This window comes from Fringilla coelebs, assembly GCF_963513975.1.
Source record: "Fringilla coelebs genome assembly, chromosome: Z".
NCBI lineage: Eukaryota > Metazoa > Chordata > Aves > Passeriformes > Fringillidae > Fringilla > Fringilla coelebs.
Genome location: NC_140031.1, coordinates 22,921,381 through 22,944,863, shown reverse-complemented (window position 1 = coordinate 22,944,863; position 23,483 = coordinate 22,921,381). Strand labels below are relative to the sequence as shown.

Here is a 23,483-nt window from a genome sequence, read left to right as displayed (position 1 = left end):
CAGGTGATTTAATAACTACATAAGATACCTCACACTTATTTCATTCATTGAATGAAAGAACACAATAGCCTAATTTTTATCTTATTTTATGGGAAATTTTTGAAAAATAACAAGCTAGAATTCAAGAGTTTACCTCTCTGTTCTTTCATGAGTACCCAGGAACTCGATCACTTCCCTTCATCTCTTTTTATCTTAGGCTTCTTTTCCTGAAGATGAATGATCCTCAAGGACTGCAGCTCTTATTATTATGCACTGGTGTTATTACTTTGCGCTATTGCCCAGTGTCATAGGATGATTTACTTCAGGAGATAGTGTGCATGAAAAAATTTAATCATTTTCTTTTTTAACATGACAAAGACAGAACTTTGGGTTACTTTACGTAATTTATATCATCATTCAATCCTTTCCTCTTTGTGATAGCAGGATTAATGTTAGGGCCCATGCTATTCTATTTGTCTGAAGTAGCTTACTTCAGGGTTTTTCTTTCTGTTACTGAGCTGTTCTAAACTCATGAATCCCTTTTGATGTCAAAAAGCTATGCAAGGTGTATAGGAGTGCTCACCAGCCCCATTTAAGAGAAATTTTTTGTCGTTTCTGAGCAGATTAGAGAAGGCTGAGAGCTCCAAGTTAAGCTCATGACTGGGCATCACATTTTCCTAGAATTATCTCTTTGTATTTGAGAGGTGCAAATCCATACACCCATTTAGCAAAATTCTGAAAAATAAACTGTCTGACAAAATGTCAAATACAGTGCTTCTGAATTAAGCCTAGAATGTATCAGGAGAAAGCACAACACTTTAATTTATTGAGAATGTTTCACTCAGCCACACTGAATCTGTATTCTGTTTTATCTCAGCTCTAGGCATTATTAAGGCAGAGGACAAATGGAAGAAGGAAGATTGCCTCAGGGAAAGCAAACAAATGTAGGTTAACACAAAAAAATGAACTGATAGATTAGTAAACCTTATACTTACCCAGAGATGGCCAAAGAAGAAAAGTGGAATTATTTTAAAAATGCAACCAAAATCAAAGAGAAGCAACCTTAGACAATTTCCTTAAGAGTGGAACTCCTACTCTTCATGCTTTTGTCTCTAAAAGAATTACTAGAAAAAAGGAGGACTGTCTTAGACTGTGAGAGACTGAAATTGTTAATGGATAAACATTGGAGGGCTTTTGCCCTCCATAGCAAAAATCACTGGAGGGCTTTTGCCTGCCATAACAAACTGCAAAGAAGCAGCTGTTCATCTATAACCATCAAAGCCCATCCCTCCCCAAATGCACCTACTAATTGGAATTTGGATTGTGACTGGAACTTGAGTTAAGATAAAGGGGCTGCTATTGTCCAACCATTCCAGGTCTGGGGAGAAGAATGTATCCACAAGGAACACTGGAAGAGAGACTGAATGCTAGAGTCTCAAACATTCGGAGGCAATCTGTGGATGTGCAAAGTACCCACCCAAGTGCAGAGGGCTGGCTGGGCAGTATCAGGGACACTCACATGAGCCTGAAGGGACTTTCCTCTGCTGATGAGCCATACTGAGCTAAACTTCACTGGCACAATAGGCAGCTGTAACGACAATGAACCTGAGCACATAAAATTCATGAAATCTTCTGCGTTTTTTGGACTTTCCACACCCCCGATGGACCAACATCTTCACTTCAAGCAACACACATCAAAATTATAGCAAGTCTCATTTCTGGAGCCAACAAGGGGGGTTGATTATAAATCTTTCCATATTTGCCCTGTTTTTCCTCTTTCTTTTCCTTACACATTTTAAAGTGCTATTTTTATACTTTTATATTGCTATGTTACTACAGATAATAAGAACTAAAATGGCTACAATTGGCTGTTTGTCTTTCCAACCAAATTGTTTTAAAAGAAACTCTGTGTGTGTATATACACACACACACACACACATATATATATATATGTTTGCAGACACTGACTATTCAGCATCGTTTCACTCTAATCTGCCCCAAGGGATTTATTAACAAGAATATGAGTTACCCTTGCCTTCTAGAGCAGGATGTAACATAGACTTGATATATAATTTATACATAATGTCAGGTGAGATTGATTCTAGTTTGGGAAACACTTTTTGGATCAACTGCAGCTACATGCTTATACAGAGCAGATAAACTGCACAGAAAGACAGCATAAGACAGTCTTGCTGCTGCATGAACTGCAACCAACATCTGCCATTTCAACAGCACATTTTTGATCCATATAAGAAAGAAGCATCTGACTTGCAGTTTCTTTTTGAAGTGAGATACTAATTCAGTTTGAAAGATCAGTCTCCAGCATGCAGTTTAGAAGAGTTTTTGTATTGCACTGCACTGTATGGTAACAGATGGAGATCAATTTTTTTTTTAACACTACATACATTTTTTGCTTAGAGAATTTAATTCATTGGGTTAGCCAAGTCTACATTCCTCTAAAAGCAATTCCAACAGAGGGCAGTACTCCCAATGAACTTCCCTATTTTAATTTACTGGCATTCGCAGTGAAAGTTAGGAACAGAGTGTTTCTGTATTCCTTGTGAAATATCAGCAAGTCTTGAGGTCACAGGTTACAGAATCGCCTAATAAAGGCATGTAAGCAATGATCAAAAGAACACGATGTAGATAATATCCTGCTATGGATTCTGTGTTTCCTTAGAAATACAAAAAACTGCAGGAAATTTGCTGAGAAAAAGTTAAGAAAAATCATCAGCTATTAATAAATGTATCCTTAAAGACTTGATTAATACTATTAAATGTAGTATCAAATAAAAACAAAATGAAATGCTAAAAACTCCTATATTCATTAATTTTATTTTCATTAATTTAATTTTTCAATAACAGACTTTAAATACAACTTGACTGAGAGTGGGAGTAACATAAAACAAATAAAGGGATCTTTGCCTGTCTTGTCTGGTTGAATCTCTCAAGGCAAACACAGCCACTGTTGTTATGCATTGCTTTTCTTTCTTAGGTAAGGATTTTATTGTCTCAGCTTTGCAACACCAAGCTGAGACAATACATTTTTTCAGGAAGAATGCTACCTTATTATGTCCACATTTTAGCAATGAGTTATTCACTGTAAAGCCTATCTAGTGTTTGAATTCACCTGAAATTTGCACTGTAGTAACTTTAATACTAGGCTGTAATTTAAATAATTTTATCAACAGTGGCTGGTTATCATCTATTCACAAACCTGGAGCACAGGCTACAACTCCCACTTTTCTAAATGAGAAGCTTAAATGAGATGACAGACAAAGTGGCAGTCTCCCCCTGTACAATCACACATTACAAGCTTCTGCTTGACTGGAACATTTCTGAAGCAAAGTTTTGTCAGCAACTACCAATTTCTTAGACTGAAAGCACTTTGCAAAAATCACCAGTCTTAATTACATTTCATGCCTTTTGTCCAGTCAGCTATGGCACACAGAGTTACAGTCTGTTGGAAGTTGATGTTTTTTCCTATCAAATTCTTTGCCTGGGACTTCAGGGGTGCTATCTGCAAATCAGTCTAAGTGTAGGACATCCTGAACAACTTGCCATTTCCCTAAGTTTCTTAAACTGCAGGGTATTCCTGTTTCACTTTCACACATGTTAGGCATAGCCCACTGGATTTCTCACACCTCATATGAATATAGGATATTCTTGGGACTACCTGAACAGCCTCCAGTTAGACAAGCCCAGCACAGGTCTAAATGACAGCTTTTGCAGGACTCGGCTAGCTGTAATTGCCATATCTTATTTTCTAGAGGTGACTACAGCATTTAAAACCAAACGGAGAGGTCAACATATTCATGACACTTGTTTTCATGCATAAAATTATATAATTTGTTTGGGGTTTTTGCATTTTTTTCTTAAGTATTGCAGAATTGTAGAGTGGCATGGTTTGGAATGGACCTTAAAGATTATCTCATCTCAACCTTCCCTGCCACAGGCAGAGACACCTCCCACTAAACCAGGTTGTTCAAAGCCCCACCCAACCTGGCCTTGGACACTTGCAGAGATGGGGTATTCACAACTTCTGAGGGCAATCTGTTTCCTGTGCCTCACCACGCTCACAGTAAAGAACACCTTCCTAATGTGTAATCTAAATCTACTGCCTTTCAGTTTGAAGCCATTTCCCCTTGTCCTGTCAATAGTACCACTCCAGCGTTAAGTACACCTCCATGATTTTCTCTAAGCTAACCTTTATTAACAAAAGTGAAAAAGCTTCATCAAAGACATCTTTCTTCCACACGTTACTCATGTCTTCACTTTGGAGAGAAATATGCCCTAAGCTAGGACAAATTCATATGGAAAAAGGTTGACAGACTACACAATACAGAGAGTCATATGTGAATAGAGAAGCAAAATTAGATACTGAATACTTGTTTTCATAACTTAGACTTCAACCTTGTTATGTTCCTTCCTCAAACATTGTCTTTCCTTCCCCCACTGTGAACTAACTTCTGGTTTGCCAAATGACTTCTGCAAAATTTGACATGAAGGCAAAAGGACCCAGACCTGTATGAAAAGAGGTGCAGATCTCTACTTGCATATAGTGACCTTGTGTTTGTGTTGTTCAGTCCTTTGTGTGCAAGGAGGCGGGCAAGCTCTTCATCTTAGTTATATGAGGGCATTACAGTAAGGTTTCTTGAACTTAGAAATTTGATGTCAAGCTTCTGATGGCTTAAAGGCAGAAGGGACTGGACTTCAGTGCTATGGAGAATGTAATGCAAGAGATGTGATGACATCAAATAAAGAGTTAAAGCTGCCAAATAAGCCATAAGGTTTGATAACTTCTTGCAACAATAATCTCTGCAGAAAAAGAAGTCCTACAAAGCAAATAATTTCTGGAGGAAATGCTTTTAAGAAAACTGGAGGAAATGCACCTAAGAAAATCATCAATTTCTATCTCAAAGATTAAACCTGAAGCTGCAACAGTAAACTTGTTTTACTTGAAAACGAGTGAATACAATCACTAGTACTTCCACCTCAAGGATCCTGTCCATTTGCTTTGGCTTACCCGCTTATGAAGGCGCTCTGCTTCCTCCTGATATGCAGCAAGTTGCTGTTTCCATTGTTTCACATTGGCAGTGGACTCCAGCAGGGCTGCTGTGAGCTTAGCGTTATTCCCCTTGAGCGTGGCCAGCTCTGCCTCCCAGTGCTTGCTGATTGTCGAACTGCACAGACAGAACGAGAATGGTCAGAACTCCCAAATCTCTTCCTTTATGCTTCTGAAATGTCTTATAAATTTTCTTCTAATATCCAGCAAAAAGAGAATTACACAAAAAATTATATAACTAATAATAACCAAATATGATATAATTATATACCAAACAGAACAACCAAATGAGAATCCAACTCCTCAAATCATCAAAACTATAAATTAAGAAATTATAGGTAATAATAGGTAATAAAATTGGAAAAAAAAAATCAACCTTTCCCGTTCAACAGGGTGTATTTATAAATAAAATGTTAAAGATCCTGAAACCCACAAGAGCTTCGCAAAAGCAACAGCATGAAATTTGAGAATATGTATATGATTAGTCACTCTTTTAATATATGCACATTGAATGGAAGGGCTTTTTTAATCCACTACTTTATTAAATGTGTTGTAGGAAAATATTTGCCATTGACTTTGATTAAAGAGAGCTAATCACATGCTTTGGAAGTGCAGCTTTGTTGTCTCAATGTAAGTGTTCCATTCCGGAAATATACTTTACTAAATACCATATTTAATTTGTTCTTACAAATTCAAAGATCTTGAATTTCATAATGCTATTAATATGTTTTTCCTCACTAATATGAGCAAAGAGAGTAGAGATCAAGTAGGATGGACATACTACTGCTTTACTTCAAAGTGGAAGCTGATGTTGAGGTTTACTGAAGCAGCCTGTAGAGGAAAATCCTGCTTATAATTTAGTTGTTCTCTTAGCAAATACAGGGTTTTAATTTTCACAGGTAGTTAGTTTGTCATCATCTGTAGACCACATCTTTACACTCAGTAAGCAAGGGAAAAGTATCTCAGACATATCAGGTGAATGCATTATAGGCATTATATATATATATAGGCAAATAGCTCATTAACATGTACTTGCATAATGGTAACAGCATGTGAGTTGCACACCTACATGGACAGTACATGCAGAAAATAATTTATTTTGTTTCATTAGCTCACTACTAAAGGCATGAGTGAAAACCGGAAATCTGTAACTCTGACCAAAATGATATTCTATGAAGAATTATTATTATTATTATATAATTACATATTTTAAATATATCTCAACATTATTGAATTAATTACTATTTTGAATATAAGTTTATAGCTTTATTTGAACTTTGTACACATGTATAATGACATATTTTGTCCACTTGGTTTCTTTCTTCCACTTCCTGCATATGCAAAGTCCATCCCATCAAAGCATATTTCAAAAACATTATGACTCCTATAAACGCTCCCTAGGTGTTCAAAATTAACCAGACACTGGGGAACATTCATTACCTATTCAGACCACATGTTTTACTAAAATATTAGATCTGATTCTTCCATGGTACAGCATTTTCTTCAAAATAGTACTTTGTCCCCTTGAACAGGAATACAAGTTCCTCTAGAAGAGGAATATGCTCTAGCATTTAATGATACAACTAATTACAAGTTCACCACTGGAAATTTTAGATCTTAAAGGACTAAACTAAAATAGTTACGATCCTACTTCCTCAGGGGATACAGACTCGCATATTCAACAAGATAAGCATGAATTTCTGTAACCATGTTCGCTCCTCTGTTCCTCTAATCAGATTAAAGTTTCACTTACTGTAGCCCAGAAGATAAACAAGCTGTATTAAAAGAATGCTCAAAATATCTAGTTCATTAGTATATTCATACTCCCCTCCTAATGTTCTGATCTGACAATAGCCAGTCCAGTTGTTTCACGCACCTGAGCTCCATTTAGCAGTCCTGCAGGACTACTGGCTACTGCTTGCTTCTAGGAAACTGTGTACATGTGAGACTGATACTCTCTTACAGAATGCCCTCAGAAGACATATATATAGGCAAACTGATGTAACACAGCTGCATCTGAGGCAGTCTAAGGCTGAGAACTGTCTGATCATTCATTATCCAAAGAACTGAAAGGATTTTTTTCCGACAATGATACACTTCTAATCCATTAAGAACCCAGAAGTCAGACTCTCAGGTAGTGATGAGCAATAATGTGAGGGTGATTAGTGGTGTGTATCACTTCCACCTTTGCCTGGTGGCCCTACTACAGTGTCTCCCAAGAAAATAGCCAGGAGCTTTTAAGTTATTCCTTGTATAATGGAATGTCAGTATGAAATATGAAGCATGTATTTTCTATTACTGCTATGGTTACCCTAGTTCAAAAGCTGTAAGGTTTCTTTAGATCTGGTTATTGTTCCATTGATTATTCTCAACAGCAACTATTATTTCTCAACTGTACTCTTTTTCCCTAAGAGACTCACATAGTTGGCAGGAACCTTCCTGTTGTAATACAGGTTTGACTTGCTTGTAGCATATACTGGAAGTTTTTTGCTATGAATAACTGTTACTGTATCTTCTACAGATTCTTCTACAGTGCCATAAAATCAAAACATGTTATTTAAATTAGTCTAGTTCTGTATTTGGTAATATACAAAGACTTCCTAGCCCTTTAGATTTATCATGTTTCTTCTTAATGAATATCATACTGGGAAACACAGTCCCAAGGGTGGGGAATTTTTTTTTTTTGTTTCATATAATAATAAATTGATCAAAATAGCCCTTAACCAGCCCTGGCAGTTTTGATTTTCTTTCCTCAAAAAAAAAAAAAAAAAAAAAAAAAAAAAAGGAAAATAAAAACAACAAAGATAATGAAATTATGTTCTGCGGATTAGCTTGGTTAAAACTGGATTTATATTAATTACTTTAGAACCAGCTAAAAGCACACTTACAGCAGGCTGTTCTTAGGTTAGACTGAGAATATCTGCATTGAAGCTTGTATCTGTAGAGCTATTACTGGTTCAAATTTACCAACCCTTCCTGAGAAAACACTGGGAAACATATAATTCAGACACAATGAAATTATCCTTTGGAGGAGGAGATGCTGAGACTAACCCCTGTGAAAGCAAACACAGAGATCCAGAAGATGATGGACACATGGAAAGCCAAAAGGGTCCCAGAAATTGCTCAAGCATATAGTGGGAACTTTGATGGTGGAAGAGGTGCACTACAGTCCCTTGGGATAGGTACAAGAGGGCTGCACATACCCTTTCTCTCTAAAACCTTTTACTTAATTCCTGTCTGAAAAGCTTGCTGCTAATAGGAATTCATTTTCCCCTCATTGCACTAGATTCTGCCATAGAAAATACACACAATTTGTCTTAACAGTTGTAAATACCTAAACCTAATCTGAATCATCCCTCATGTGCTCTGAGACTATGTACTCTACAAAGCACTTAAAATATGTACACTTACTCAGTGATCACATTGATCCAAACAGCACTATCTACCAGAGCACTTCCCTGCTCTGCACTGTTGCATAAAGCTGTATATAGACACTGAGGGACACACAGTCATACCCACTTGCAGTCTTGTGGTGCAAGAATTCAACCTGCATACATGCTTGTTTTCTTCTGAAAGCCATACATCCCTTTGCTGGCAGTGTCACAATTTTAACAGCTATTTCTTGAAACCTGTCAGAATTAACATCACTGAGTGCCTGACAAGCCCAAAGTTTCAAGACAGTCCTTCAAAAAAAAGAAACATTCTTAACACTCTGGCTTGTTGCCTGTTTTTCAGCATGAAAAGCTACACAGAAGTTTTAAAAATAACCTAACAGAGAATAAAGCCTGGTCATTTCCCTCGTGAAACTTCAGACCATCTGAAAACACAAGGACAAGCTGTTTTGCATGCATCCCATCAGTGCCAAATACAAGAGAGAGAAAGGGATTCTCTAAAGAATAATAGCAAACTATGAGTTTTATTTGCTCAACAACTATGCTAATTCAAAAAAAAAACCCAAAAAAACCCAAAAACCTTTCATAGCAGAGGTTTGGGTCTCACAATGACAACTCTTCATGGGATTTCAAGTGCCCTTAAGTAAGCGAAAGGCCAAAACGCTCCTGAATCTCCTGTCCTTGGTTTTGGCCACAGTATCTGGTACATGTGTAACATTACACATGTCCACAGTCAGAACACCACACAGTGCCCCACTGTCAAGGCAAATGATTTAACACGAGATTTTAAACATCTATGACATCCTGTAATTCAATCACTTTCACAAAACACCTTCACAAAACACTCCTAGAAAAATGGCTGGCTGGTACCACTCCACCTAACTGCAATACCCTCTGAAAATTGAAGTAGGAGTCATTGATCTTCCTTCCAAACATTTAGGCATTCTGGCCAATTAACATCAGGCCAATCTCCTTTCTCACTGGGGATTAGTTACAAGCCCAGTAAGTCACTGAGGAATTGCTTTGGTATCTGTCCATCTGTGACCTGAATAGTGTGCCAGAGGCTATAAATGCATGATTATCTTTCTCTGCAAAGTAGGTCACTTAAGGAAAATTAATCCGAAAAGCTCCAGTCACCACATTTAGCCAGTTGGAGAAGGCTTGCGAAGGGAAGGGGGGACAAGCACACACTGATGAGTTCCATTCAGATTGAAGTTATTTTGAGAAACCCTTTCATGAAACAAAGAAACAAAAGCACTTCAAATTACGTTTCTGCTTTTTGAATCATTATTGCTTATTTGCTGTCCGCTTAGTTGAATGCAGTACCAACACTGTGAAATATGGTTTAAGGTTTATTTCAGATTTATATCAATAAAATGTGAAAAAAATCTACTTTATTAATATTTAGGGGTCTTAATATTGCATTCATTGCATAAAATTGATTCGTTTAAAATTTATTCTATAGCACAGTCATATTTCAAGAAACTACTGTTATTCAAGAGCAGGTAAATTATTTTCTTCAGGTGTCATTGCCATCTGCTTTGCAGGTGTGCGGTGAGCAATCCTGTCTTGGGACAGCAGATGTGAAGAGGAATTTAGCCAAGTAAGAATGGAGTACTTTCAACAGAAAATGGGGATTCTGGTAAAATAATTAAATCCATGAGAGTTGACAAATATGAACAGAGGCCAGTCCTGGTAGCAGCTGCCTAGATCATATATAGTGGCATGTGTTGGAAGCAGCCCAACAGTCTGCTGGAGTGAGCGTTATCAAGCAGAGGGAGAGGTATGTCAACCAGCTGGTAACAATGCATTAACTGTGCTGGCAGCAGGGAGTGACCCCTTCTGACAGCTGGGCTGGTAAGCCTTACAGAGCAGCTCTTCATGCTCAACAAAGCACAGGGGCATTATGAACCATTTGGTTCTGTTGCAGTAGCATCTGAGAGATCCAGCGAACACAAAGCATCGCTTCTTCTCCTTGGAAGTGTAAGGCAAGTGTTTGCATTTGTGCAAAATTCCCTGGTGCATTTGGAAAGGAATCCTGCAAAAGGTCCTTATGAAAGCCCCCATATCAAATAAGCTTCAGCTAATGCTGAAGGCTGTAAGGGCAAGATCTCTTCAACAAGCTATGCATGCTATTACCTACACTGAAATCGGGTGACTGCTTGATTTGATGGAGAGGTTGACTCTGCTGGTACAGCAAGGGGTTGCAGCATCCCTCAAGGCATTCCTAAAAGTTTGCAAGAAACTTCCTCTCATTCATGCTGAAAATGAGACTCAAGCTCCTCAGCTTACATCCTGATGTAGAAGAATTTTTAAACAAGCAATTTGGGAATGACACTCCTTTTTGGAGATTTCAAGAAGCATCTACCGTGGCCATCTATTAAATGTCTTAACTTTGTGATGGAAAGGATTTAAACCTGATGGGTTTTGGGAGTTTGTGCTCTTGCTATTCCAAAGCACCATAAGCCTTCAATAATGATATTGAAATATCTCTCTCTCTCTTGAATATTCAAAGCAATAGGGAAGAGAAGGGAGTTTTATTTTCTATTAAATTATGGAGGAGGAGGAGCTCTATAATGAGGCAGAAGTTGAAGAAAGAGGCACAGAGTATACCAGGTTCTATCTCACCACTCCAGGAATAGGCAAGAAAGAAAGGGTGTGAGTCGGTCTGCCATTTTTGTCTTCCTACAGAGCTGTCTGCTTGTAGGGGTCTAACTCTGAATTCATGTACATCTGGGACAGAGTTGCCCAGTTAAATAATTAAAAAACAGCAAAAGAGGGAAATCTACACTTAGAACAAGAGATTTTGTAAGAGGAAAACATAAGACACAAAACAATTGCCTCTTCACAGCCACTGCTCACTGTTTTACACGCAGCTGTGATTAACCATACACATACAAAAGGAAGTTCTACTTGATAAACTGGAATTTATTAAAAAAAATAGTAAATCTTCTCAAAGTTATAATCCGGAGATAATTACCAGGAAATCGCTTTGAGTTAAATATTTTGAGTGCAGCCAATGAAAAACTAATTAATATTCAAAGAGATCCTTATCCTTAATTAGAGTATTCAAAATAATTTTTAGTAAAGGAGGATAGGTCCCCTGGGGAGAGAAGGAGAAATATTAACAGAGCATGAAAGATCTGTTCTTCTTTTTGGGATAAGAAATATCTACATGATCTCAGTGGAGTTACATCAGCACAAAACCAGAGAAACATGGTTGTGAATCAGCTCATAGCAAAAGAGATGAAGGAGGCACTTGAAGCCCATTGTACTTTAAGTGAGGTGCCTAATATCAAAGCCACTCTGCTGTAAAGCAAGAAAGGCAGCTGAGTGGATGAAATGAGGAATTAGCAGATGAGAGAATTGTGCGTCTGGGAGTCTCTCGTTCTGTACAAATATTGAAGGTTCATCCCACTCCAGGACATGTTATTTTGTTGTGCACACACCTTTGTTCAACTTGGAGCTTCAATATGCTTGAACTCCCAATTTCTCTATCAATGTAGAGGGCAAATACAGAAGCTTTTTCCTGCAAATATGGGTAGCTACAATATATGGAGATAGAACAGATTTCTTCCTCAAGGTGTTTCACATAGGAGCTTTCACCTTCATTTAGCCTATCAGCTTGGCCAGTCTCTTGACTGGACTCTCAGTCACCCAGAGTACCCACACAGCCCATGGACAGAAGACTTGCCTTTCCAGTTCTGTCACAGGCAGTACTGCTCTTAGGTGGCTCCTGTTCTATGCCTTATCAGCTCACCGAGGAAGAATCAATATTTTTGTGGACTTTATGGGTGAAAATGACAAAAGAAGTTGAGTAATGATACAGACTCTTTCCATGATGAAGCAGACCACTATGCAATGAAAATGGGTGGTGATATCCTATTCAGATCCACCACCTAAAGTCATACTCAGCAGCCTTTATTAATCACAGGGCTATAGAAACCACTATAACACAGACTGCTTTATCATGGAGAAATAGACTGGATATGAAACTCAAATTTTTAAGAATGAGAATTTTCCCATAAATACCACATCCAGTAACCCAGCATCATATGCCTGCAAAAGGCAATAAAGCCAGAGTTAGAAATGGAAAAGTATGTGTTCACTGCTCATGGAAACACTAAGAGTTAATAGAAAAGAGGAGCTCTGAAAGACACTTCATGGGATATTAAGACAAAATTAATGCTTCAGCAATGATCTCTAGTCATGCAGGACTTGGGTCCCAGCCCTGACCCAAGTTAAAGGAAGGAACAAAGTGAAGACAAAACAATGACACCACTAAGTTTCCTGTACTGCATGTTATTGCACTCTGTATGTGTTTACACAGGCAACATTTAAACTCTGCTTCTTATTTAAATTACGCTGTTAAGCAAAGAACTAAGCATGACTTTGTACTGTATCACAAAGCAAAAACCCTGTATTTAACCTGAACAAAGTCCCTGATCTCTCTGTAGAGGCTCAGCTTCTAATTTAATACTTTTAAAAAGACCTCATTTTTATGAGTAATTAAATTTTATAAAGTAAACAGAATTTTTTATAGTTTTATGAAGGCCACAGAGTATAACCAAAGCACAGTAACTCTTTCTTATAATTTTAAGCCCTTTGAAAGCACAAATGTGGCTAATTAATTTCTAGGTTTTTTGCAGTAATCATTAAAACCTTACTCACCTAACAATTATCACATATTCTGGAAATATGAAAGAAGAAATTGTCCTTGTGCCCTTATTGAAATAGCATATTGGTGTTGTTGGAAGTAGTTTACTCTCAGATCTGCAGTGTGTAACTGATAACCAGTAAGTTTTTTTTAGTGCACTGAACATTAGGCATAATTCCTGGCTGTTGCTATGGTGCTGAATACTTCAAATATTCTAACAAAATTACATTTTTAAAATCAACTGAAGTTTTTTAGGAACTGATATCCTATTTTTTGAAATAAGTAGGTATTTGATTACAAAGAGAGTAAAATTGCCTCTGACATTTATGGCACTTAATCACCTAAAGAAATCAAATTAGATGATGTGGCTATCAGCAAGTCACAAACTAGGACATGGTAATCCTGACACTAAAATGATCTTCATTGTGAAACTCATCTGTACACACAAGAATTTAAAGCAGTTTAACTCAAATTCACGCTCTGAATTAGTATGGATTAATTCTGCTTGGCCCATGGCTAGGCAAAATCCCAAGTTTCTTTCAAAAATCCTACTAATAACAATAATTTGTGTGTGCACTTAATCAGTTTGCACTCTATCAGCAATTTAACAGAATAGAGTATTTGACTTCCCTACACACCTCTTACCTGGGCTGTCTTTTATTGAGTGCTACTCAGATTTTAACAGTTTCACTGAACTGTGCTCTCAATTACACCTCCAGTGAGTTTTTGGTCACAAAAACACTGTGGTGTTGAGGACAAGGAACAACTTCTTTCACAGTGACCACCTTCTCCACTTAGTAAAATAGGGACAAAAGCCCTGAGCTACAAAGGTTATATGGACTGAGGAGTTTGCACTCTCCACAAACTGCCCTGCCCAGTGACATCTAGCTAAGGAGATTCTAAATACAATTTGCCCATGGTCACATTTAAAAACCCTTCCATCTTCACAGTCTTCTGAGGACTTAAGGGATCTGTAACCCTTCCATTCCCATCTGAAACACTCCTGGGCATGCAGTGTTGATTTGTGGTTTTGTGCAAGGAGAATAACACGCAAGTGGGTGGCAGTGAAGCCCTCTGATCACTGCAGGTATGTTGGAGTGGAAAAAAGTGCCACACAAAACACAGTAACTGTGCCCTACAGCCACAAGGACACTGAAGGGGCACAAACATGAGGAAACAATTCAGGCCACAGACCTCAGCACCAAGGCACATTTTATTTAGCAGTCTTGATGTGGCTCAGAAGGCATTGGAAGCTGCAGGTTGATTCTACAGGACTCAGCACAGGTTTTCAGCTCTGCAACAACAGACTGAGGACAGTAAGGGCTACTCTCTGGTCAACCCCAGTCACATGCAGAGCAGTGAGCTGGCTAAAGAGACTTCTCCCAACCCTGTAAGCCTGACATAAACCTCTCACAAGAAGGGAAGATCCTCAGCACAAGCCTCTCCCTGCATTTACAGGTGCTGTCACAGCTGCAACTGGAGTGTGTTGTGCCTCTGCTGAAGATGAAGCAGCTGTTACAACTGGCTCAGTGTGAAAGATTTACAAATGTCTGGTTTAGTTCTTAGCTGAACCTTCTGTTATTAATACAACAGGATGGCTCAGCCTACAACAACCCTTAATGCTTGTTCCTATCTTACTTTCATAGCAAACACTGACCTCAGTGGAAGACTCAATACAGGTGCAGAGCCTCACAACTCCACTACCAGCAATAGAAAGGCATTTTTATAGAGTGACCTACAGAAATGGTTCTATATCATTTGGCTAAAGATTCTGATTTATGACTACTGGCCTCCACCCAGATAGTACCTTAGGTTATCTTAGATATCAAATAGTAACTACTCGTGCAATTCATTTTTGCAATACAATTGCCAGTTTGCTTATCTCAGTAAATACAAGGAAATGCATTAATCACACAGGTAGTGCCAGAGATGGACTCTTGTTTACATGCTGACAACAAAATAAGCTTATTCCATTAAGGGAACTGAAGCTACCTGGAAGCACTGAAAATTTAATTAAGTTTCATTTATCTCCTATGGCAGCCATGCAATTACTTAAGACTCAGTAGCCTAAATATAAAGTGCAAACTAAACCATCTATGGAACTCTCAGAAGTACTATGAAGAACAAGCAGTAAGTCACATGATATGATCACAGTAAAATATTTATTGACTGCATATGTTTGAACAAAACAAATCACAAGTGAGTTGTAACACATGCAGATACTGCAAGTTGTATTTTTTTCCATTCCAGTTCTTAAAGAGAATGGAAGTATTACACTTGGCTTGTTTAAACCAAATCTGAATCCAAGAAGAGACGGTATTATTTGCACTATGTTGATCCTAAAGCCAAATTTACTAAAATCAAATTAAACTGATGAATCAATAGATTCAATTTAATACATGGGAAGTCTCTGATACTGATACTTTTCCCATTAACTACAGCTTAACACTCAGAGGAAGCAGACCCTATATAAGTTTCTCTCCCCAACTGTAAAAAATCCAATTTTAAAAGAAAAAAACTAATATGGCACCTTTCTTAACTAACTGGTAGTTAATAGTTCTTATTTACTCAGTCTAGACTAAGTGATTTTAGATTTCCTTCATCTTTTTGGAATAATGAAGATGATTAGGCTCAAGAATTCAGCTGGAAGGTAAAATATATTAATGTATAGTTCAATTCTTTCCAATTCAACACTTAATTGATGTAACAGTTTCCAAGAATGTAAAGCTTGGCTCCCCTCTTCTCTCCTTGTCCCATCTTACTTAACTCATTGCAATCCAACAGGGAAAGAATGAAGTTGCACATGAGTTTTTCTAGTTGTGAGCTCACACACAGCAGAGCAGAGACTGATCTTTCATCCTTTCATGGGGCTGTGCCTATGTGCCACATTTCATCATGTCTGTTTTCTAGTATTGCAAGCTCTATTTCACTTTTCCTGATAAGGCCTCTAGACAAGAGAAAGGATAGTGCTAACACAAAGATGTGAAGATGTTTAAAAGCCAGCTTTTAAGCCTCCCACTATGTCCAGAAGAAGTAATTCCTGAAGTACCAAAGAATAATTAAACCAAAATACTAAAACCTCTGGAGAGTAGAGAAGGAAGGTACTACACGATTGGTGTTGTCATGTAATTACATTAGTTTTACATTCCAAAGTATTTCCTAAATAAAGTGCAGGTAACTTGAAGTCATACACAGTGATCAGTCAGAGCACACTTCACACACATAGAAGATTATTTTGGCTATTTTCTTAAAATTGGGCCAAATTAATCTGAATGCATTACCTTCGTGCATTTGGCTTCAGACAACAAAACTGTATTCTTCTGTTTGCATTATAGTGAAAGGAAAAATCCCTTTTATTTTTCTTCCTTTGGCAAACTACTAGAGCTGAATAACTGAGTATAATTCAGTCAATTCACTTTCAGGGTTTTGGTTTGGTTTTGGTTTTTTTGTGTGAACCATTTTATTTGAAAAAAATTACTTCTTAATTACCTGTGGGATTACAGTCTCCCAGAAGAATGGTTTCCACTACTCTAACTTTAATTTAGAAACCAAACCCTCTGCATTTCATATCAGAAAGGCAGAACATCATTACATCACAGTGCCATGGAGTAAAATCAGCAAAGGGAACAACTGTATAATCAAAGCTGATCAGGAGATGTGGACCACTCATAATGCTTTATTATTGTATGCTTGAGAAACCAGAGTTCTGGACATTCCAGACATTTTATTTCAGCATGTTCACACAGCTCTAGCTTCATCTGCCAAATGGCTTAAAAGCTGATTAAAAAACTCTTATATTCTAGTTCATTGGTCATTTGTGCCAACTCAATACATTATAGACAAAAGTTGATGGCTGTTTCGTATTACTGTGAAATATCCTTAAACTCAAAAAGATAATACATTAAGTACACATTTCTGACAGACAAAATAGTTGTTTTTATGTGTGCCTGCCCCTCACCTCTGCCCATGTCTGCCAGAACAAGGCTGACACTATTGATGCCCCATTTCAAGGGGTCTGCCTACTACAATGTGACAGAAAATCAACATGACACAATTATGTTTAATCAAACGACTTGTTCAGGTGCAGACTGAATGTTGTTTGCACATTTAGACACATCCTGAAATGGCTTAGAGGAATGCAGCCTTGGCTGTTTACTTGATCAATGAGATTTTACTCTAGTCTTCTTGGGACTTACACTATCTGGACAGGAACCTTGACCTGGAGGGTAGGGAGAGTAATTGAAACAGTCCATCAGGGAGCCATGGGAGGGTGACCACAATCCCAGGGAACATCATGCTGTGTTGCCTCCACAGAATACAAAAAGCAAAACTGTGGATTGCAACACTGCCAGGAGGTACAAATAAAGGCTGAATCTGGTAAAGAGGGTTTAGTGAATGAGACCTGTCTTCAGCAGGTTTAGATGTTTAAAAGCTAAGACAAGATAAGTATACCAACATGGCACTTCATCCACCGTTTTAGGTGCCTCTCTAGAAGGAAAAGCATCAAGCACTACAGAAGCCCTTCAGGTGTTATTTTTTGACCTCATTGTCACATGGATGTGGGAGAATTTGTTCCACCAGAGAACTCAGGCCACAACATCCTCCAAGGGAATTACTACCTTAACCTATCACTAAAGAAGGGAAAAATCTTTAGCAATCTTAATAAATTTGACAAAACCAAGACACTTATAAAGTATCATATAAATAAAACAGGATGGATCTTTTGCCTTGGACTTGAAACTAAGCTTTTAATTTCATGTAAAAATTAAGAGCTTCTGGTCCTTGGTCCATTGGTCTTGCAGGTCTTGTAAAATGATCCTTCAAAGAATATACATATCTTATATGCATGCATGCATACATACACACACACACATAGATTTTATGAATTCCAGATAAATTATAGAAAAAATAACTTAGTTGAAAGCTATTTTTTGTATAAGTTATTCATTTAAACATGAAATATTCATTTAAAAAATATACTATGTTAGTACTCTTTTAATGTGAGAGTTTTCTAAACTGCTATTCTCTTTTTTGTTGAACTTAAGCTTTTATATACGCATTCTTTCAAGAAGTGGGCAGAGGTAATCCATTTGATTGAATCCTATCAATAAATATCTAAAACCAGCAAGTGGCTTCATCACCATGATCTCTTTGCTCCACACAGACAGCTCTATGTTGGCTCTGAACTGGTGAAGTCAAAAGGCACAACAACAAAGTTAGGTACAGTTGTCAATCCTGAAGACTTATTCTGGCATCAGAAAGGTAACAAAGACAGAGGAGCTGCATTCACATCTCCTGAATTCACACACTATTTCTGCCCCCTCTTAACCCAAGCAGAATTTGGTATAGTAGCACTTCTACCTCACATCTTCCACAAGAATAAAATAATAACTGAAGCCAGCTTTCACTGCTTTTGACTTTCATTCTAATCCTCCAGTACTGAAGTATCTAATTGACTAAAATTAGCTAATTGGAAGTCCATACAGGCTTCATTAACACCATCTAAGCAGTTTATAAAGCCCATGGATGAAAGAATCCATGCTGTGTGTTTCAGAGGAATCCACAGCTAACATTTCACCAAGACTCAAAGTGGAAATGTTTCATGACTGAAGATGCTTGGCATCTTATAACTCTGGTGCAGTGTACACTTCACACTCAAATGCAGTGTAAATTGCCCTATCATATCCCCTACTGTATATTCATATATTTAATACTATTCTCATAAATGACATCATTAATAAAATGAAAGACTGGCTCTTAAGCTTCAATACTTGCAGAAGATGGTGCTAGCCATCACCTTTCTGTTTTCAGAATGTATTATTTGTCCGGGAAGAGAGTGCAGACAGGAAGGGAGTAATACAGCAAATTCTGAAAAGAATATAAAAATTCATAGACTAAATTGGTCACTTCATCTTTAACATGAGGTATTTCCATTTATTTATTTTCTGATTGGAAGTTTGAGAAAAAGTAGTTCTACGCTGTTTCAAGAATAGGAATTAATTTGTCTTTCTTTAACATTGTTGTTATAGTTGTTTATCATAATGTCTACTGGATGGCAGTGAAACCATAATCACACAGTATACATGAAACTTCACAAGCAGATATCTATCTATTTGTGCAGCTTCTCATAGGAGATGTGCACATATCTCATGATCCACCACTACCCCTCAAATAACACAGGACGCAGAGTAACTTGTTGGTTTTCAGTAAAAAAGATCTAAACTTATTTATCCATGCAATGGAGCTTCACTTCTGCTAAAAAGTGTATTCAACTACAGGCTTTTTTCTTATTCCCTCTCTCTTTTAAAAAATACTTTCTTCAAGTATTCTACTGGGTTTGGCCCCACTGCCCAAAAAGTTTAATATACATCCTCTCTCTTAGAATAAATCAAGCAGATAAGGACCAGCAACACAGAAAAGTTTCAGAAGAACACCGGAGCAGGTGAAACAGACACAATACCTGGTGCAGGGTAGCAGGGCCAAGTGACTGGGAAATGTAAAGACCCTACAGGTGAAAAGAGCCTCTAACTGAAAGATTCAGGCTTGTTTTATTTGTTTTATCATAGAATCACAGAATGGTATGGTTTGGTTTGGAAGACACCTTAATGATCACCTAGGTCCAACCTGCCTGCCATAGGCAGGGTCATCTTCCACTAGACCAGGTTGCTCAGACCCCCATCCAACCTGTCCTTGAACACTTTTGGGGATGGGGCATCCACGACTTCTCCACACAGGATGCTCCAGTGTGTCAGCACCCTCATTTTAAAACATCTGGGTGAAGATGTTCAAGACTTGATCAACTGAACAGGTGCAGATGTTGTCTCATTAAAACATAAATATTCAAGAAAGTATGGCTTGGGCGAGGGAGGTGTATGTAGACTTTAAAGGAGTAAGCTTTAAAGCTGCATTTTGAAACTATATTGTTGCTACGAGTTGGAACATATTTTAATACAAAAAACTGACAAAAAGTCAAGTTTTCTCCTGCTGAAGTTTTTTTAAACATGTTTTGAGTTTGTGGACTTTGAACTCAGAACTCTTTAGCAACACTTGAATTTCCTTCACTAAGGTGTATGACGGAGGCATTCTACCATAATTACTGACTATAAGTTGCACAAGTGTATCTAATTTTACTAAACTAATCAAAGTTAACATGAAATGAACCTTGGAATGAGTAAAATGTGCAAGAATTGAAATATGATAGTGATGGAGATTGTTCTGCACAAATCTTCAATTCTCTTCAATGTTTTTTCCTCTAAAACTGTATAACCTTTTCAGTAAGTTCTATGTGGATGGGAATATGTACCCTGAAACCCAAGATCAGATTATTCTTGCATTTCAAAGAAACACATCATAATGACAGAGTCAATTTAGAGGTGGAAAACAGGAAACTAACATGTCTGGAAATGTTTCTTCAGCATTTACCTACCCATATAGATGGTTGCATAAGCGTTGTATTTTGTGTTGGCAAAAGTAAGGGGACTTGAAACAAAGCAGCTACGCACCAGCTACTACGAGTCTTTATTTTCTAACACACACTTCTGACTGATTTCTGGGGCATAAGACAGGGCATGAAGAGGTCTCTTTGCTGAGGCAAAGTGTGTGTGCAGACGTGTGTAAACTGTGTGATACTCTTACCTGCAGAACAGAGTGTCATAAGTCTCATTACAAATAGTCCAATTTTCAGGTTCTAAAGAATGCCCCCAACTTTCTTATCAAGAATTAATTTTAGGCTGAATTTACAGGCATAGGTGCTTCATGTTACATTGATTTTGAAATACTTCCATGCAATCCCTTTCCTAGCCAATGAGGTGGAGACTGTGATGTTTGAGTGATCAGACCTGGTGAAAAACATGTTTGTCCTGCAAAACATCCCCTCTGTCTTTTTAAAAAGGTCGTCTCTTTTGAAGGTCAAGACTTCAGGAAAACCCATTGAGACCCAAGAGATCAATAGCTATATGGTTGTTTTGGCTTTTTCTTCCCTGGCAACTTCAGGTATTATTGTCTTTCTGGTTTTCTTCCTTTAATGGGAGGCTGAAAAATTCTAAGTATGCAGTGAAGTTTCCAATGCAAAGAAAGCATAACATTTGTTTCAAAGTGCTAAGTCTTTCCACAGATGAGTTTCAAATGAAAAAGAATTCTACAAAGTGACTATTTCTCTCAAAGCTTTTTGTTTGTTCGTTTGTTTTCTTGGAGAATAGTGTGTTGAGACCTGCAGCATTTCTTTGGTGCATCTGTTCTCTTTTATATTAACAACAATTTTCAGTCTTGAAAAAATTTTTTTAAAAGACATCAAAAAGAGATCTCTAGTATATTACGGAGAGGACTTTGGTCTACTTCATGATGTCTCAGGAAAGTTCAGTTTTCAGTTTATAGAATCATAAAATCACAGAATGCTAAGAGTTGGAGGGAGCCTTAAAGATCATCTAGTCGCAAACCCCCATGCCATGGGCAGGGATACCTCCCATTAGACCAGGTTGCTTAAGGCCTTGTCCTAACTGGCTTTCAACACAGCCAAGGTTGGGACATCAACCTTCCAGGGCAACCTGAACTCCAGTACCTCACCACATTCAAAGTAAATAATTTTTTCATAATATCTAACCTAATTTCATGTCTTCCAATTTGTACCCAATACTCCTTGTCCTAGCACTACAGCTCCTGATGAAGAGCCCCTCTCTGGCTTCCCTGTAGGCTCCTTCAGATACTGGAAGGTTGTTATGAGGTCTCCAGACAACCTTCTCTTCTCCAGGTTCAACAGCCACAATTTTCTCAGTCTTCACAGAGAAGGTGCTCCAGCCCCCTTAATCCTAATCCTTATACACCTAATCCCTTTTTACTGGTTGAAAGGTTTCCTATAATGACATGAAGCAATATCAAAAACAGAGATGGAAGGAGGAGTAAACACAACATGAGGTATCGACTGTCTACATAAGATCTCCTAAAACTACAGTTTTAATAATGTTTTTTGGAAAGATGATGACATGCTTAAGCTTACAACTCAAAATCCATCCAATTTTAAATGATATATGTATAAATTATACCATGTACAAACCTCACAGACACTGCTTACAAATTTAAACAAGAATTCACTCTGGTATCAAAATGCACAATAAAAAAAGCTTGTTATTCATGTAAGTTACTTGGAAAATCTAGAATAAAGAAGTAGCTCCTCCACTACTTCCTAAAAATTACAAAAACAGGTGATTTCATGCTTAAGAGTGGACTCCTGAAATGAATTAATGCAGTTCAAAAACAAAAGTAATGATTGTTAAATAATGGGTGCAACACAAAAATCCAATCTGAGCCACTCGCCCTACCAAATCAGATTTAGTGTTAAGCATCACACATTCCAATTCACAAAACCAATGTTTATAGTTGCTGAAGTACTAACAATCTTCAATGTCATTCATACTTTGAATAGGTTGAACCCAATGCATTTACTTCAAAACCAGAATTTCATTCCTTCAGCAAGTTCATTCATTTTCTTTTGGTTTTAACTGTTTTTTAATTGTTTTTGGGTTTTTTTCTTACGTACGTGATAAAAGGGAGGAAAATCACATAGCAAAGGTAGTATGGTTTTGGCTTGTTTTGTTGTCTTGGTTTTTTTTAAATATAAATTGCATAAGGATATTCCTCCTCTAAGAATGTACTTGACAGGTATGTTTCAAGAGTGCTTTGTTGTCCCTGAGGATGGTATTTATATAATCTAATTTCAGACACTCAGCTCATATACATTACATCATTCTCTCAGAGTTCTTACTAAATCAACCTCAGGAAGTAAGCAATTCACACACGTACCCTAAATAAGAACATGCCTATGTGCACAAGGGAGACTGTGAAATTACTCTCTTAAGCATTAGATTATTTCTAGTTTTTTGCTTTCACCCATTTCCCCAGCTATTAAAATTAGCTCTATTAGTTCCAGAGTTTCTTAATTTTGAAGAGTTAAGCAACACATACAACATGGACATTCCTCCTCTGTACCTCTCCCCCATTACTAGAGATATCTTATTGAAATTTCAAAAATATCCTAAAGACTCATCAGAAATTGACAAAATCAGGGAAGTCAGACATAAAAAGAATAATTAAACAAACAAAATGTGAGACCTTCCTTTTCAAACGACTAATGTCCTAGCAGGAACTTTTATTTTGAAGAAGACCCTACTTGAGCTAGATTCCAGCAGTTTAGGCAGAAGTGCAGGAATTTGAGCAGTAGCAGGAATTGGGTCAGGAAAGGTGGGGAGAGCACCAGGCTCATGCCAGTGAAGCACAAGAGGCTGGAAGAACAGTACAGCTGGCCTTCACAAATCAGAAAATGTTTGTTGAGGACAAGTCAGGTCTAGGTCTAAGTTTCTCTATTAACCAGTTATTTGCTTATACTGACAGCTGGACC

At 37.6% G+C, this 23,483-nt stretch overlaps 1 protein-coding gene across 1 annotated transcript in view; it reads right to left on the bottom strand.

Moving 5' to 3' along the window:
- The window catches only part of HOMER1 (homer scaffold protein 1), a gene marked incomplete at its 3' end in the record, with an annotated part of 84,522 nt that overhangs the window by 15,594 nt on the left and 45,445 nt on the right, over positions 1-23,483 (bottom strand). The window contains exon 6 of the mRNA XM_084224593.1: positions 5,006-5,162. Coding sequence (XP_084080719.1) covers positions 5,006-5,162 — 157 coding nt within the window. The remainder of the gene's footprint in view (positions 1-5,005; positions 5,163-23,483) is intronic.